Raw genomic sequence first — 15,971 nt, forward strand, 5'->3', positions numbered from 1 at the left:
CCGTGTATCTCAGGGGATGTAGAGTGTAGACACTAAAATTCCTCCATTATGTACAGTGGATTTTGATCTCAGAAAAATGCAATTCAGGGGAGTGCAGTTTAAACACGGGAATTATTTAATATTACAAATATACAGATACACAAATCATTCCTTTTCTCCAAAACTTAGAAGCCAGAGACAAATAGTATCACATTAAATACATTGATCTCAACAGGGCAAAATGAATGAAGCGACACAACAGCCATCAACTCGGCAATTCGACAACAAACTAGCGGAACATTCAACATGCAATTCATTCTCTAGCCATAACCACGAACCACAGAATCAGTAATATATATATGGGACAAAGACAAACACGTCAATAGCAACCCCAATACATAACTACAGTGACGAAAGAAGCATATGATAATTAAACTGGAAGAACACAATAATATAATAATGATAACGGTAATAACAATAACAATAATAATCATAATAATAATGACTCGATGATGACAATAATTACCTAATAGCAGTACATTACAGAACAAAGTCATAAAAAAAACCTGCCTCATCCAACATTATAGAAGAGTGACCAAAAATGAGACCATCAGTTGAATCAGTTCTGGTTGTCGTTCTTCCTTCCAGTCCCTTCCCCATCCTTCTGTTCCAACAACCTCCCAGCCTCTTCATCAGCCTGCTGAGCCTTCTTCTGCGCCTCCGAAGCCTTCAGGGCCTGCAACTTGCAATGATTATAGTACGCAACCCCCAAAAATGCCAATCCGTAACCAATCAAGTTAATTGGGGTCACAGTGTCCTTTATCACAGACCAAGAGAACGCAATCAAGAGCCAATCCTTAACCACCCCAGCAACATTCATAGTCAAAGCTGAGGTCTTTCCCACCAGCAAGAAAACAGCAAGGTTCAACGCAAAAGCGCAAGCAGAATTGGTCCCGAAAATCGCGAAATCCAAATGCAAGCTGGAGTTGTCCCTCAACGAAGGGTACTCCATGACAATCCACGGAACGGACAAGAACACCAAACAACAGGGAGCAATATAGTAAAGCGAGGTAATAGGGTTCAAAGAAATTCCCTTGGAATTAAGCAAAATCTGAATCAGAACCAACCTAGTGGCTTCAAACGCAACAGCCAGAAGCTGCAGCGTGACACCCCAGGAATCGAATTTGGCTTCTCCGTAAGCAGCAACTGCGACTCCAAGCGAAATAGAAACCATGTTGGCCATGGTCTCGTTCTTGAAGGCCTCTTTCTTGAACAAGACCCCAATGGAATAAACCGCGACAGGCATAAGCGCCTTGAGCATCTGAATAAACGAAACAGAGAGGTATATATAGGCGGAATTGGAAAACCAGAGGGAGAGTGAATAGAGTGCACCGATTGGAACAACGGATTTGAAGTACAGATCCCGAGACATTGAAACCGGTTCCACGAGCTTGAAGACGCGAACGAGAAGGTAGGCGAGGGAGGAGCAGAAGGCCATATGGATCATGGTGAGCGAGATCGGATAGGGCCAGTTGTACATCTTCCGATCCAGAATGTACTTGTTGTAGACGATGACGGTGAAGCTGAGGAAGATCCATATGACCACATAGGTGTAGGAAAGGACGATTTTCTTGACAACGCTATCGGAGACCGCCATTGTTTCTGGTGGCTAAAACTCAGAACCCCAACCCTAACCCTAACCTGACGGTGGTGTATTGTGATTTGTTCTGTTTTTTAAGAGAACAGAAGAGGGAGATCTGGCTCAAATTCAGGTGATCTGCATTCAATGCATTTGGATTTGGATCTCTTTTCAATCTCAAACCAGAAGGGGATTAAAAGGAAATAACTTGAACTGAATCACAAATTTCTGTATTTCACTATTATATCCTCTATCTCACACCTTCACTTTGAGTACACAGTAATTCATGGTTAAGTATAGTGGAATATAACAACGTGTCCTTTTTTAAGAACTTGGGCTATTTTATGGGTTTTCCCTGTTTCTATTTTTTATATTCAACTTATTTATACCAACAATGTCCTTCGGAGATTACTTTCAAATACAACATTTTGTTCTTTTTCTTCTAATTCAGCTGTCACTCAATTGGATTAAATCATGAAATTAAGGCTGGTCACAGTTTTGGCCCAATAATTTTGGGAGTGTAGTTAGTTGATATTAACTGTAACGTCGAATAGTAAACAAGTGGCTTGTCACGTGTTGGAGTTAAATTTGAAATTTGGACATGGAAACGTACTCCTAACTTCGTGGTGTTTGTCAAATTGTTTCACGTGGGAAAGCTGACTTTGAGGGCACTTGTGACCTCTGCAAGGATGATTAAGGTTTAAGGATTCACAAGCGTCACGTTGTTCACCCTTTGCTCAAATTGCACTCTGAATGTGTATCTCCCCCAGAAGATGCAACTTAACGTTATCTTTTGTTAAAACATGTTTTGACCACTACAAATACCTTATTTTAGGGATAACAGATTAAAGAAAACTCTCTCCCACGTTCTAACATTGCCTTTCCTTATGATGAGGTTCTCAAATTATATAAATTTTGCATCTCCTCACTGTGCCACCAGTTTTATTTTAGAATATTAGTTTTTTTAATTATTAAAGGTGTCAGAAAATAACATCAAATACATGTTATTTTTAAGATGATTAATGCTTTGATATGTTAGGATAATATGAATAACTGTCCATGAATTAGATTATATTGAATCAGATATTTGTTAATGGATTGAATATTTTAATGGTTGATTTTCCAAATTGGGTTATTTAATTTATTGCAATGTAATTATTCCTTAAGTTCATATACTTTAATTCGAGTGCTTAATTTTCCGGGTTGTAATAACTCACAATTATTAATTTTTTAATTGTGAAAGTGGTTGCAGTGAGGAAAGGTGACTTTGTTGATCTTAATCTTATAGCTACATAGACCTGTATTGAAAATAGTTTCTGTATACAACTTGCATCTTACATAAATTAACTTTTTTTTTCATATTTTACTAACTACGCAATTAGATTTTTTTTTAATTAAATATAATTACTAAATACATCTCAGATATAAAAAAAAATTAAATTAATCAACATTTAAATAAAAATATAATCTAAATAAAATATATTAAATATAAATTACATAACAAATTCTTTTTTATTAATAATGTTTAATTTTATCATCATGTAATTAGTTCTTTGTGTAATATATGTTTTTAATTTATATATGAGATTATATACTTATTCTACGCACGCTGAATTAGTTTAGATGACGGAGATTTTGGAACTATATTAAAAATAATAATAATTTGACATTTTCTAAAATATAATCCCTTAATAATTTATTTTAGTGATATATATTATTATTTTTAAGATACAAAAATTATGCAATACAAGATCTACAATCATAGCACACACATAATAAAGTTAATATTATGCACAACTTTGAAATTACTAGCTATTAAGATAAATATAAAATATAATCAAATAGATATTTATAAATAAGTCCCTAAAAATTTAAAGAATTCAACTTAAACTTATAACGTAATTACTTTCAAAAAGACATAATACTTCACAAAGAGAGAAATTATTTCTTTGTATCTACTTACAACTAAAATTTTCGTTTGAAATTAAGAAAACATAACTATCTTTTTTCATTAACTACTCTGTTATGCATTCAACTTCATCTATCTGAATTATCATTTAAAATCCACTACATAGTAAAACTAAATTCTCTATAAAATTTATTTAAGTTAACAATATAAATTTCAGAGTCATCTAAACAAAGATGTTAAAATAATAAAATGTTCTTTTACAGATTTATTTGGAAAAATTAACACCACTTAACAAAAATTTGAGCAACAATCAAATTTTCATCAACCACCCAATTCCTTAAAAATACTTAAAAATATTTTAATTTAGGGCGACTTTTTTACAGATCTAATAAACCAATTGAGAATATTTCTAAAAGAAATCCCTATTGAATCAAATCAGTGAGAAATTTATGATTTTTTTGGGTTGATTATACATAAATTCTACAACTTAAAACTGTACCAACAAAGGATCAAAGTCATTTCAAAAAAATACAATAAATATATCAATCATACATTTAACTTATTTGTAACTAATATTTTTACAACAATTCATCTTGTATGACTTTTCTACGTGTCAAATCTAAATTCTATTTATCACCATTCAAATCAACACTTGTTATAAAATATACACATAATTTCACAATTTTATCTTAATTCATCCATTCTATATTGCAAAGTAAGATTGATCAAATTTATTTTCATCAAGTCAAAATTATTTTCATCAAGCCTACCCTAAGAAACCATACCAAATGATCTTTTTCAAGTTATCAAACTAATCTAAAAAATATCAAAATTTCCTGTTTTTTCTTTCAAAAACTATTCATATGCTTTTGACAAAAAATTTAGAATTTCTCAAAAAACAACTCCTGAACATAAAAAAACTTAATTTTAAACTATAATTATAGTTTTCCTTACCTTAATTTTTTTAGTATAAAATATATATTTCTTTACATACTTATAAAAATCAATGTACCCTAAGTAAGAAAAAATCTAAACACACAACTCAAATTATCTTAGTTTTTGTTTTGTTTCTCTCTTCTTTCAAAAATCTTGCATGAAAGCTATAAAGAGGTGAAAAAAAAGTTTACCCAAAATTAATGTTAACTTTTTGGACTATTAGTGCTTGAATCTTTTATTTTTGGAAATGTAAATTGAACCAACTAGTTTTTAAATTATTCAGACCAATTTGTATCTCTCGGTCATTTGACGGTATATTGCACATTTATCAGTGAAAAGACGGTATGGTCTCACATTGATGAGAGGGGTGTGAGGTAGTAAAGGTATGTGATTGTCATGAGGTCTTGGTGGTGGCAAGCCACGGGGTACTTGGAAAACATTTTTGGTGTTTTATGAGAATAGAACGAATGGGAAAGGGTAGGATTGTCAGTGGGGATAACGGGTTTTGAAGGTGGTTATGCAATTGGTATGGTGAGGGTCGTGCGAAATCGATGGAAATAAGGTGAAATGAGGCAATAGAGATTGTTGAAAGGTAGTGACATGATTGATGGTAAGTTGTACGGGTGGGTGTAGATTGGATTATGGCTTGTAAGGTTATTTGTTGGTTACAGTGGGTGAAAGCAATACTAGGAATGGAGAAATCCGCCTTTATAGGTCCTAGGGTGTGACGCCATTCAATGCCTAAAACCACATCAGCTCCCTCAATATGTAATAAGTAAAAGGGAATGGAAAATGTAGATGTTTGAAGTGATATGCCTACGGCTGGACAAATGCCTTGACATTGGATAAATGCTCCATTGCCCACCATCACAAACAACAGAGGGCTTGGGGTTATGGTAGGTGGAGGTGGTGGGCTATACAAGGTTGAAGGATGTTGTGAGAGTTTCCTGAGTCAATAAGGACAGTAACTGGAAGATTTTGTATGAGACCAGTGAACCTGAGAGTTTAGGGGGATGATTGTTCGGTAAGGGCATGAGGTCACAAGTGGAAATGAATGGTTTCTAGAATCTCACATGATGTGATTCCAATAGCCACATAGAACAAGATTCTTGACATTTTTAGGAATCACCTTGAGCTGGAAAATATAGAGGCACTTTTCTTAGAGTTGGATCATGGTTCTAAGACAAGAACTCACCAATAACTAGTACCAAATCCCAAACTCATTTGGATGAACCAAATATTGTCAAATTGAATCAACAAAGGATTTAAAATTGAAAAGACCGAACAGAAATAAACCAATATTCAATTGAACCGAACAGAATTAAGAAACAAAACAGAATATAGGTGCTGGAAAATGGAAGAACCGAAACTAAAACAACTCAAAACACAAGGCAACATGAACAATTGAAGAAGAAGAAAGGAAGGAGAAGAGAATGCTCATGAAGATGGAAGGAGGATGGATGATCTCGCCACTAGAAGTGTGGAATGCTCCTAGATGAGAGTGTTGCCGCCACTTGAGGACTCCATGGATCCATCAAGATAAGACTAGGGAAGAAGGCTCCAAAAGCTCTCCAAAGGTCACTCAAAATTTGAGTATAGTTTTCTTAGATTAATTCCAATCTGAATTTTACAAAGAGAGCACCTCTATATATAGCCTAAGGTGCTGAAAATGCAAGCTAAAACAATTCAAATTTCCCTCCCAAAGCTAGCTAAAACCGGCGCCTATTTCAAGCCATGAGGAAGGTGTGACTCCTTCCTTCACTTTGGCACCTCCTATTCTACTTCTACACCTATCTACTAACACACCCCCCTAAAGCCTAAAAGATGCTATAACAAAAGAGGTTTCTAAAGTTTCCCTCTAAGCACCTTCAACTAAAGAAACTACAAAAAGAGAAAATAAATGTCCTCTAGCTCCCAAAGCTTTGAACATGCTTCTTGTAATCCTTTGAGGTGGACTTTGACCTCCATGGGCGTCCTCCATTTGTGCCTCCACCTCTTCTTGAGCTTGATGAGTGGCCTCCATGTTCTCTTGAGCTTGATCTCCATCATACTCCCCGAGTTGGAGAGAATTCGACCACGAATTCTGGAGACCTACAGAAAAAGGAGTTAGATCGCTGACATTAAAAGTATGACTACCTAAGAATGTATCAGGCATATCTAACTCATAAGCATTGTCATTAATCCTCTTGAGGACTTGGAAAGGTCCATCCCCTCGAGGCATTAGTTTGGACTTCCTTTGAGTAGGAAAACGATCCTTCCTCAAGTGAAGCCAAACCCAATCGCCCTCATCAAACAACAATGCTTTTCTCCTTTTATTGGCAAGTTCAGCATACTTGCCAACCTTCTTCTCAATTCTCTTCTTGATGTCTTTATGCAAAGTTTTCACAAAATAAGCCTTTTCATCCCCATCTTTGCACAAGACATCTTCAAGAAGGGGAATAGGAAGAAGATCAAGAGGTGTTAGGGGATTAAACCCATAGACCACCTCAAAAGGAGAATGGGAGGTGGTAGAATTTACTACTCGGTTATATGCAAACTCAACATGGGGTAGTAAATTCTCCCACACTCTAGGATTCCCCGAAATAAAGCATCTCAATAGTTGTCCCAAAGTTCTATTCACCACCTCGGTTTGACCATCAGTTTGTGGGTGGCAAGTGGTAGAAAATAAAAGCTTAGTTCCAAGCTTGCCCCACAAGGTCTTCCAAAAGTGACTCAAGAACTTAGGATCTCTATCGGACACTATAGACCTAGGAATCCCATGCAAGCGAACCACTTCTTGGAAGAAGAGGTTTGCAATGTGGCATGCATCATCCACTTTGTGGCAAGGAATAAAGTGAGCCATCTTTGAAAAACGATCCACTACCACAAAAATGGAGTCCTTTCCCTTTGATGTCTTGGGTAAGCCTAAGATGAAATCCATAGATATATCTACCCAAGGCATTGAAGGGATAGGAAGAGGAGTATAAAGACCATGGGGATGCATTTTAGACTTAGCTTTGCGGCAAGCTATGCATTTATCACACAAACTATGAACATGTTTATGCATATGAGGCCAAAAGAAATGTTCATGCAACACATCCAAAGTTTTAGCAACCCCAAAATGTCCCATTAAACCCCCCTCATGAGCTTCTCTAACAAGAGATAATCTAATAGAGCATTGGGGAACACAAAGACGTTTTCCTTTAAAAAGAAAGCCATCTTGAATAAAAAAGTCTTTGTGTCCTCCTTTAAGACACTCTTGATAGATGGGAGAAAAATCAAGGTCATCATGATAAAGTTCCTTAATGTGATCAAAACCAAGATATTGAGAGGTTAAAAGATTTAGCAAGGTGTATCTTCTAGAAAGAGCATCCGCCACAATATTTATTTTGCCTTGCTTGTGTTTGATCACATAAGGAAATTGCTCAATGAATTCCACCCACTTAGCATGCCTCTTGTTAAGTTTGTTTTGGCTTTTCAAATATTTAAGAGATTCATGATCACTATGTATCACAAACTCTTTGGGAAAAAGATAGTGTTGCCAAGTAAACAAAGCCCTAACAAGTGCATACAATTCCTTATCATAGGTGGAATAGTTGAGATGACTTCCTTTCAATTTCTCACTAAAATAGGCTATGGGGTGGCCCTCTTGAAGGAGAACAGCCCCAATACCTATACTTGAAGCATCACACTCAATCTCAAATGTCTTAGTGAAATTAGGAAGGGCCAAGATGGGAGCATTAGTCAATTTTTCTTTCAAAGTATCAAAAGCATTTTGTTGTGCTTCTCCCCAATGAAAGACCACATCCTTTTTCACTATGTCATTGAGTGGTGCGGCAATGGTACCAAAGTTTGGGACAAATCTTCTATAGAAAGAAGCTAGTCCATGAAAACTTCGGACCTCATTCAAAGATTTCGGTGTAGGCCAATTTTGAATGGCCACCACCTTTGTTTTGTCCACATGGACCCCTTTACAACTCACAACAAACCCTAGGAATTCTATATGATCAAGAGCAAACATACATTTAGCAAGGTTAGCATACAAATGTTCCTTCCTAAGGGTTTCTAAAACTTGCCTAACATGCAACCTATGGTCATTCAAAGATAAGCTATAAATGAGAATGTCATCAAAGTAAACCACAACAAACTTACCAATGAAAGGTCTAAGAACATGATGCATGAGGCGCATGAAGGTACTTGGTGCATTAGTTAAACCAAAAGGCATAACTAACCACTCGTATAAACCAAAGTTGGTCTTAAAAGCCGTCTTCCATTCATCACCCGGTTTGATACGGATTTGATTGTAGCCGCTTTTAAGATCAATCTTTGAAAAGATTTTTGAACCATGTAATTCATCCAACAAATCATCTAGTCTAGGTATGGGATGCCTATACTTAATGGTTATGTTATTGATGGCCCTACAATCCGAACACATTCGCCATGTGCCATCCTTTTTTGGCACTAAGATGATAGGCATAGCACAAGGACTCATGCTATCTTGCACCCACCCTTTCTCAATCAAAGCCTCAACTTGTTGGCGAATTTCCTTGGTTTCACTTGGATTGGTCCTATATGCTGGACGATTTGGTAAAGAAGAGCCCGGTATCAAATCAATTTGGTGCTCAATCCCTCTCAAAGGTGGAAGTCCATTTGGAGGATCTTGAAACACATCTTTGAACTCTTCTACCAAATTTTCCAAGCAATGAGGACTATCAACAAGTGATTCTACTCTAAGAGTTCTAGGGATGGCTAAAAAAAGAGGATGATGAGCCACTATTTCCCTTTCAATGTCACGCCTAGACACAAGGAGTGTAGGCTTAGAACTCTTATCTTTTTTTATCTTTTTTATCTTTTTCACTCTCCCTCTTTTTCTTCATGATAACTTGGTCCTCATGGACTTCTCTTGGAGAAAGAGATTTTAAAGTAACCTTGTGACCATGGAATTCAAAAGATAATTTGTTGGTAAAGCCATCATGTAAAACTTTTCTATCAAATTGTCAAGGCCTTCCCAAAAGAACATGAGTGGCTTCCATGGGCACAACATCACATAAGACCTCATCTTTGTATTTTCCAATGGAGAAATGGATGAGGACTTGTTTATTAACAATTATTTCTCCTACTTCACTAAGCCATTGTAACTTGTAGGGCTTTGTATGAGAGATAGTAGGCAATCCAAGCTTATCTACTACTCTTGTACTAGCCACATTTGCACAACTACCCCCATCCACTATCAAGGAACAAATGTTGTTTTGAATAAGACATCTTGTATGGAAAATATTTTCCCTTTGACTTTCATCAAAAGGTTGTGAAACTTGTCCAAGAAGTCTTCTCACAACTAACAAGTCCCCTTCAAGTGGACATTCGCTCTCTTCCTCACTAGATGCATGAGAATGCAATGAATGCTTTGGAGAATCCGAATCATGCTCACTAACTACAATGCCCTCATGCATGTACATACTTCGTTTGGAAGGACAATTTGCAGCAATATGACCATAACCCATACATTTAAAGCATTTAGTGTTAGATGTTCTAGTGGGAGACTTAGGTCTAGAAGTTGATGGCTTAGATTCCTTGGGTTTGAAAGAAGAATCTTTGGAAGGATGTTTAGAAAAAGAAGTTTTGTTTCTCCAAGACTTGGAGTAGTATCCATCATTGGAAGCATTTTTAAAAGAGTTTTTCTTAGCAAGTTGGGCTTCCACCTTCATTGCAAGATGAACTAAAGAGCCCAATGAGGAATACTCTTGTAACTCAACAATGTCTTGAATATCCTTCCTAAGACCACTCACAAACCTAGCAACCATGGCTTCTTCACTTTCTTCTAATTCAATTTTAAGCACAAGCGTCTCAAGCTCCTTATAATATTCATCCACATTTAGCGTGCCTTGTTGAAACCGTTGGAGTCTCAACATGAGGTCTTTCCTAAAATGTGGGGGCACAAACCTAGCGCGCATATGATCCTTTAAAGAGTTCCAAGAGTCCACGGGATGACCCTTGTGATAGATAATGTCCTTTACAATTCCATGCCACCATTTCATGGCATAATCACTAAACTCTAGGGTGGCTAGCTTGAGCTTATGCTCATCTTGGATCTCATGGATCTCAAAAATTTGTTCACACTTAGCCTCCCAATCTAAATACACATTTGGATCACTAGAACCATTAAAACAAGGTAGTTTGACCGAAGGAAGCTTGGACTTTGCATCATGGTAGAAGCCATTGCCGTAGTGAATTCTTTCCCCTTGGTGATGATGTCTTTGTCCATGGACTTGGGGTGGAGGTCTCCTTCTCCTATGCTCATCTTCACGGCCAACATCATTTGAAGAAGCTCTAGAAGATGGTCTATGAGAATGATGTCCATCATGGATAGAAGGAGATGGTCTAGCTTGTTGTACCTCCATCTTTAGCATTTTCTCCTCCAACCGTCTAATTGTTCTTTGAGCTTCATGTAATTCACCAAGAATTGAAGCTTTGGAAGGAGAATTCTGCTTGTAGGATGCATCACTTGAAAATCCAGCCATTGGTAATTAAAAACAGCAAACACACAAAAACAGCAAACAAGTTAAAAATTAGCAAAAACAGTGAGCTTATGGCAATGAAACTGCCGAAGTGAACTAAGGCTGAAAAGATATCACTCTCAAAGAAATAATGTTCTTGTACCAATCTGATCTTGAGGCCTTGGAATCCTCAAATGAAATATGTCAAAGCAAGCACACCAATCTTAAGAGCAAACCACCACAAAACCAAAGAAACAATAAAGACAAACAAGAAAAGGTATAAGCAAGGAAAGGTAATTGCAAAAGGAATACTATATGTAAGACAAACTCAAAGAGTAAGAATGAAAGACAATCAAGAAAATAAAAAACTCAATGAGAAAATTAGGCACACAAAAGAATACCTAAGGAAAAGCACTAGAGTAGATGAAGAAAACAAAAAAAATTTAGCTACTGGAAATTTTTTTTTTATGCAAACTGTGTTTGATATTCACTGATTTAACTGGAACGTTGTAGAGCGAACTGGATTATGAAATTTATACCACAGAAACTTCAAGATGTTAACTCAATAATGGCACTGGAATCAATTAAAAACAGTAAGCCAATTGAGAGAAATAAATTTTTTAAAATCACTGCCAGATTACCGTATTTTTTTCGGCAGGAATGTACACTTTTTTTATTTTATTTATCATTTTTTGTGTACTTCATATTTTTGAATGATTCTTTTTTCTATTCTTTTCTAACACTTTGAATATCTCAAATCCAGAATTTCAGAATTTTACAGTACGTAAATCAGTTGCAATAAGGAAAAACAGTAAGCACTTTTTTCAGAAACAGAGGAATCCTAATAGGAATAAAAAACAGGATGATGAACTAGCAAAGACATAATAGAAAATGATGTATTGGAACTTGTATAGGTCTAGAATACAAGTATGAACTCAAATCTAAAAAGAAAATGCACAAAGGATCAACATCAAATCAGAAAATTATATGACACCAAAGCAAGAAACAATCAAAACAATAAAAGTACTACTAGAAGTAATGACATATATGGAATAACATGACTAAGACAAAACTTGACATGATTCAAAAATTAAAAGACACATCACAAATTGTAACAAGTGAAAGGAAGCTTAAGGTAAACTCTAGGAAGGATAATGCCATTCCAAAAGAGCAACCATACTCATAAGAATTATGAGTGCCATAAACCTTTCCACAAACACTTGGAGCAAAAGAAAAACAGCAAGAATACTCAATTAAAATTCTAAAACAGAAACTTAAATTGCAAGAAATTAAAGAGCTCTTGAACTAAAAGTGCACACAACTCAACAATTAAACAAGAAGAACCTAAGACTCATGATACCACATGATGTGATTCCAATAGCCACATAGAACAAGATTCTTGACATTTTTAGGAATCACCTTGAGCTGGAAAATATAGAGGCACTTTTCTTAGAGTTGGATCATGGTTCTAAGACAAGAACTCACCAATAACTAGTACCAAATCCCAAACTCATTTGGATGAACCAAATATTGTCAAATTGAATCAACAAAGGATTTAAAATTGAAAAGACCGAACAGAAATAAACCAATATTCAATTGAACCGAACAGAATTAAGAAACAAAACAGAATATAGGTGCTGGAAAATGGAAGAACCGAAACTAAAACAACTCAAAACACAAGGCAACATGAACAATTGAAGAAGAAGAAAGGAAGGAGAAGAGAATGCTCATGAAGATGGAAGGAGGATGGATGATCTCGCCACTAGAAGTGTGGAATGCTCCTAGATGAGAGTGTTGCCGCCACTTGAGGACTCCATGGATCCATCAAGATAAGACTAGGGAAGAAGGCTCCAAAAGCTCTCCAAAGGTCACTCAAAATTTGAGTATAGTTTTCTTAGATTAATTCCAATCTGAATTTTACAAAGAGAGCACCTCTATATATAGCCTAAGGTGCTGAAAATGCAAGCTAAAACAATTCAAATTTCCCTCCCAAAGCTAGCTAAAACCGGCGCCTATTTCAAGCCATGAGGAAGGTGTGACTCCTTCCTTCACTTTGGCACCTCCTATTCTACTTCTACACCTATCTACTAACACACCCCCCTAAAGCCTAAAAGATGCTATAACAAAAGAGGTTTCTAAAGTTTCCCTCTAAGCACCTTCAACTAAAGAAACTACAAAAAGAGAAAATAAATGTCCTCTAGCTCCCAAAGCTTTGAACATGCTTCTTGTAATCCTTTGAGGTGGACTTTGACCTCCATGGGCGTCCTCCATTTGTGCCTCCACCTCTTCTTGAGCTTGATGAGTGGCCTCCATGTTCTCTTGAGCTTGATCTCCATCATCACTTGTGGGTGATTCTGGATTGGGTTCCAAGGGTTGATCACCCAACAGTAATAGAAATCCCGAAGTAGAGCCTTTGTGGCCAGGAGTAAACTTCTCATCACAATTGTAACATAGGCCTTGGGCATGACGTTCCTACATCTATTGTGGGGACAAATGCTTAACATGCAAGGGTGGGTTTGGGTGGGATATTGGTGGGGGACGAGTGGTGGTAATGTTGGGGGGATAGTAATATAAGGTGTAGGTGGACGTTGTCTAATTTTAGAATCTCTGCATTTTTCTTCTATGAGCTTGGCTAACCCAATGGCTTGTGAAATAGAGAAAGGGTTTAGGATAGCTAACTCTAGACAAATTTGTGGTTGTAAACCTGAGATGAAACAATTGAGTATAGTTTATGGAGTAAGTCACACAATGCAATTGTATATAATTTTTTTAAACGAGCCTGATATTCAGTTACTGTGGTGACTTGAGTGAGCTTGAATAGTTTCGCTTGGTGGTTAACATAGGTGGATGGTCCAAAACGCAGTTCCAAGGAACGGGTGAAGGAGGGTCAATCTGTGATTAAAAGGTTTTTTGCATCCACTTAAATCAGCTGAGAGCTTCGCCCTTCATATGGAAAGCTACCATAGACAATCTTTGCTCAGGTGGGATTTGATAAAAAGAAAAATATTGTTTTGCTTGAAAAAGCCAATCCAGGGGTTTAGGACCTTCAAAGAAGGCTAACTGAATCTTAGGGGCATGATTTTGATGTTGTTGAGCTTGGTTTCGGGTGTTTAGGAATAGCCCGTGCCTCACTAGTGAGGGGAGAGGATGTTGCAATACTTTGAGTGATGGTTGCGCCACCTAGTATCTAGAAAAGGTTCTTTAAATGCGGAATAGAGGATACCTGGTCAATGAGGAGGGTGTCAGTGGAATGAAGGGATTCATTACGAGCTTCCAAGGAAGCTTTACTGGTGTGAATTTCTTCCATCTGAACTTGGATGGCAGCAAGGCGTTCATGGATGGAATGGAGTATTTCCTCCAGATCTTTTGTTTGGGTTTGGAAGGCATGGTAGGTCAATGAAAGAACCAATTTGCTAGGATTTTGCTACAACTATACTAAGAGAAGAGAGAATACACTAATGTAATTAGGGAACACAATCTTTCATGCATTCATTTTTGTATCAATACTGTAAATAGGTGCCCTGTGGGCACTTGGGCCTTACAAACATATATTCTTATGATAATATAACCTCCTTTTTCTAACTTATTAGATTGCATATTGGTCCATCCATTTAGGTTGTCTAATTGATCTCTTAAGCCATCTTTGGTTGGTGAGCTGAGGTGTATCACTCGTAGTATATATATATATATATATATATATATATATATATATATATATATATATAATTTTTTTAAATAGGTCTAGAGTTACAATTATAATTTGTTAAATATTATCAAAACAATTTAAAAAAAGTGAGTTAATGTTAATTAAATATATAAAAAAAATCAATTACATATGTATTTCATTAAATAAATTATCTCACCATATTACACTCAAACTTCATCATATACACATCTTAACTATTATATCATCATTTTGAATTAGTTGAGCTTAACACTTAGAATTTGATGGTACAATTATATAATTTTTTGTTGTTGTTATTTAGTCAACTAAACCAGGTGAAATAAAAAAAATTGTGTATACTATTTAATGATAGGATTAATCTTAAACGAGATAAATAATATTATATTTTTTCTCAAATTAAAAATTTATTCGATTAAGTTTTAAGTTTTTTTATAAATTTAGGTATTTATTTCAGTTTATGTTGAAAAAAATGAGTACTAAAACTTTTTATATTTTCTAGTTGAGTTGATGTTGTTTGATTTTTTGTTAAGAGAATGACATGATTGTTATCTTGTCTCGTCATCTTGTTTGTTTGTCTTCACGTGTTCAAAATATAAGATGTTGTAGTTAATATAAATGAAATTATTGTTAACAAGTTACTTCTATTACTTTCAATAAAAACTTGTTAGATATTGAGATTATCGTGTCTCTCGATGACTTTCACGTCATCGCTTAAGACGATCAAGGGATCATCATTATCACCATCATTGATGTAGGAGATACCGATAGTATCTTATTATACTTTTAATAAAAATAATAAAATCACTTATAGTTTTACATTAACTATAATATTATTTTGTACGAATCATGTAAAAACAAATAAACAAGATAACAAAACAAGATAAAATTCACATCAACTATTAAATGGAATAATTAGATCACAAAGACTCAATTGAAAAATATAAAATTTTTTGAATCAAGAAAAAAAAATACACTAAGAACTCAATGAAAATATCTAAATTTAAGAGTAATTTGAAGCTAAATTAAACTTAAAGATTTATATATATTTGCTTAAAGTTAAATTTGATTAATATACAAATAAAACCTACTAAAGATTTATACATATTTGCTTTAAAGTTAAATTTGATTGACACAAATAAAACCAACTCATTATTGATCAGTTGGTTTGGTTCAAGTTATGAAAAAAATTAAGAATTTTCAAATCAATCCAAATTAAAAAATAAAAATAATTTCTTGGATTTTTTTCTCTTCATCAATTCATTTCAAACAAACCCGTCACAATTCCTATGTAAAAGATTTTTTTTTAGTTAAGCTATTTATCACTACATATTATTAATCAATTAGTAATAC

At 35.3% G+C, this 15,971-nt stretch overlaps 1 protein-coding gene across 1 annotated transcript; it reads right to left on the minus strand.

Moving 5' to 3' along the window:
- Nucleotides 1-403: 403 nt before the first annotated feature.
- Nucleotides 404-1,970, minus strand: LOC137807525 (probable sugar phosphate/phosphate translocator At4g32390). The gene has a single exon (XM_068608209.1). It carries the CDS (start codon nt 1,634-1,636, stop codon nt 599-601), a length of 1,038 nt encoding a protein of 345 aa, XP_068464310.1. The 5' UTR covers nt 1,637-1,970; the 3' UTR covers nt 404-598.
- Between the last annotated feature and the right edge of the window lie 14,001 nt (nt 1,971-15,971).

Source organism: Phaseolus vulgaris, chromosome 3, assembly GCF_000499845.2.
Source record: "Phaseolus vulgaris cultivar G19833 chromosome 3, P. vulgaris v2.0, whole genome shotgun sequence".
Taxonomy (NCBI): domain Eukaryota; kingdom Viridiplantae; phylum Streptophyta; class Magnoliopsida; order Fabales; family Fabaceae; genus Phaseolus; species Phaseolus vulgaris.

Bases quoted from the DNA above. Each gene is read 5' to 3' on its own strand.
- LOC137807525 (XM_068608209.1), bottom strand. From the start codon at position 1,636: ATGGCGGTCTCCGATAGCGTTGTCAAGAAAATCGTCCTTTCCTACACC.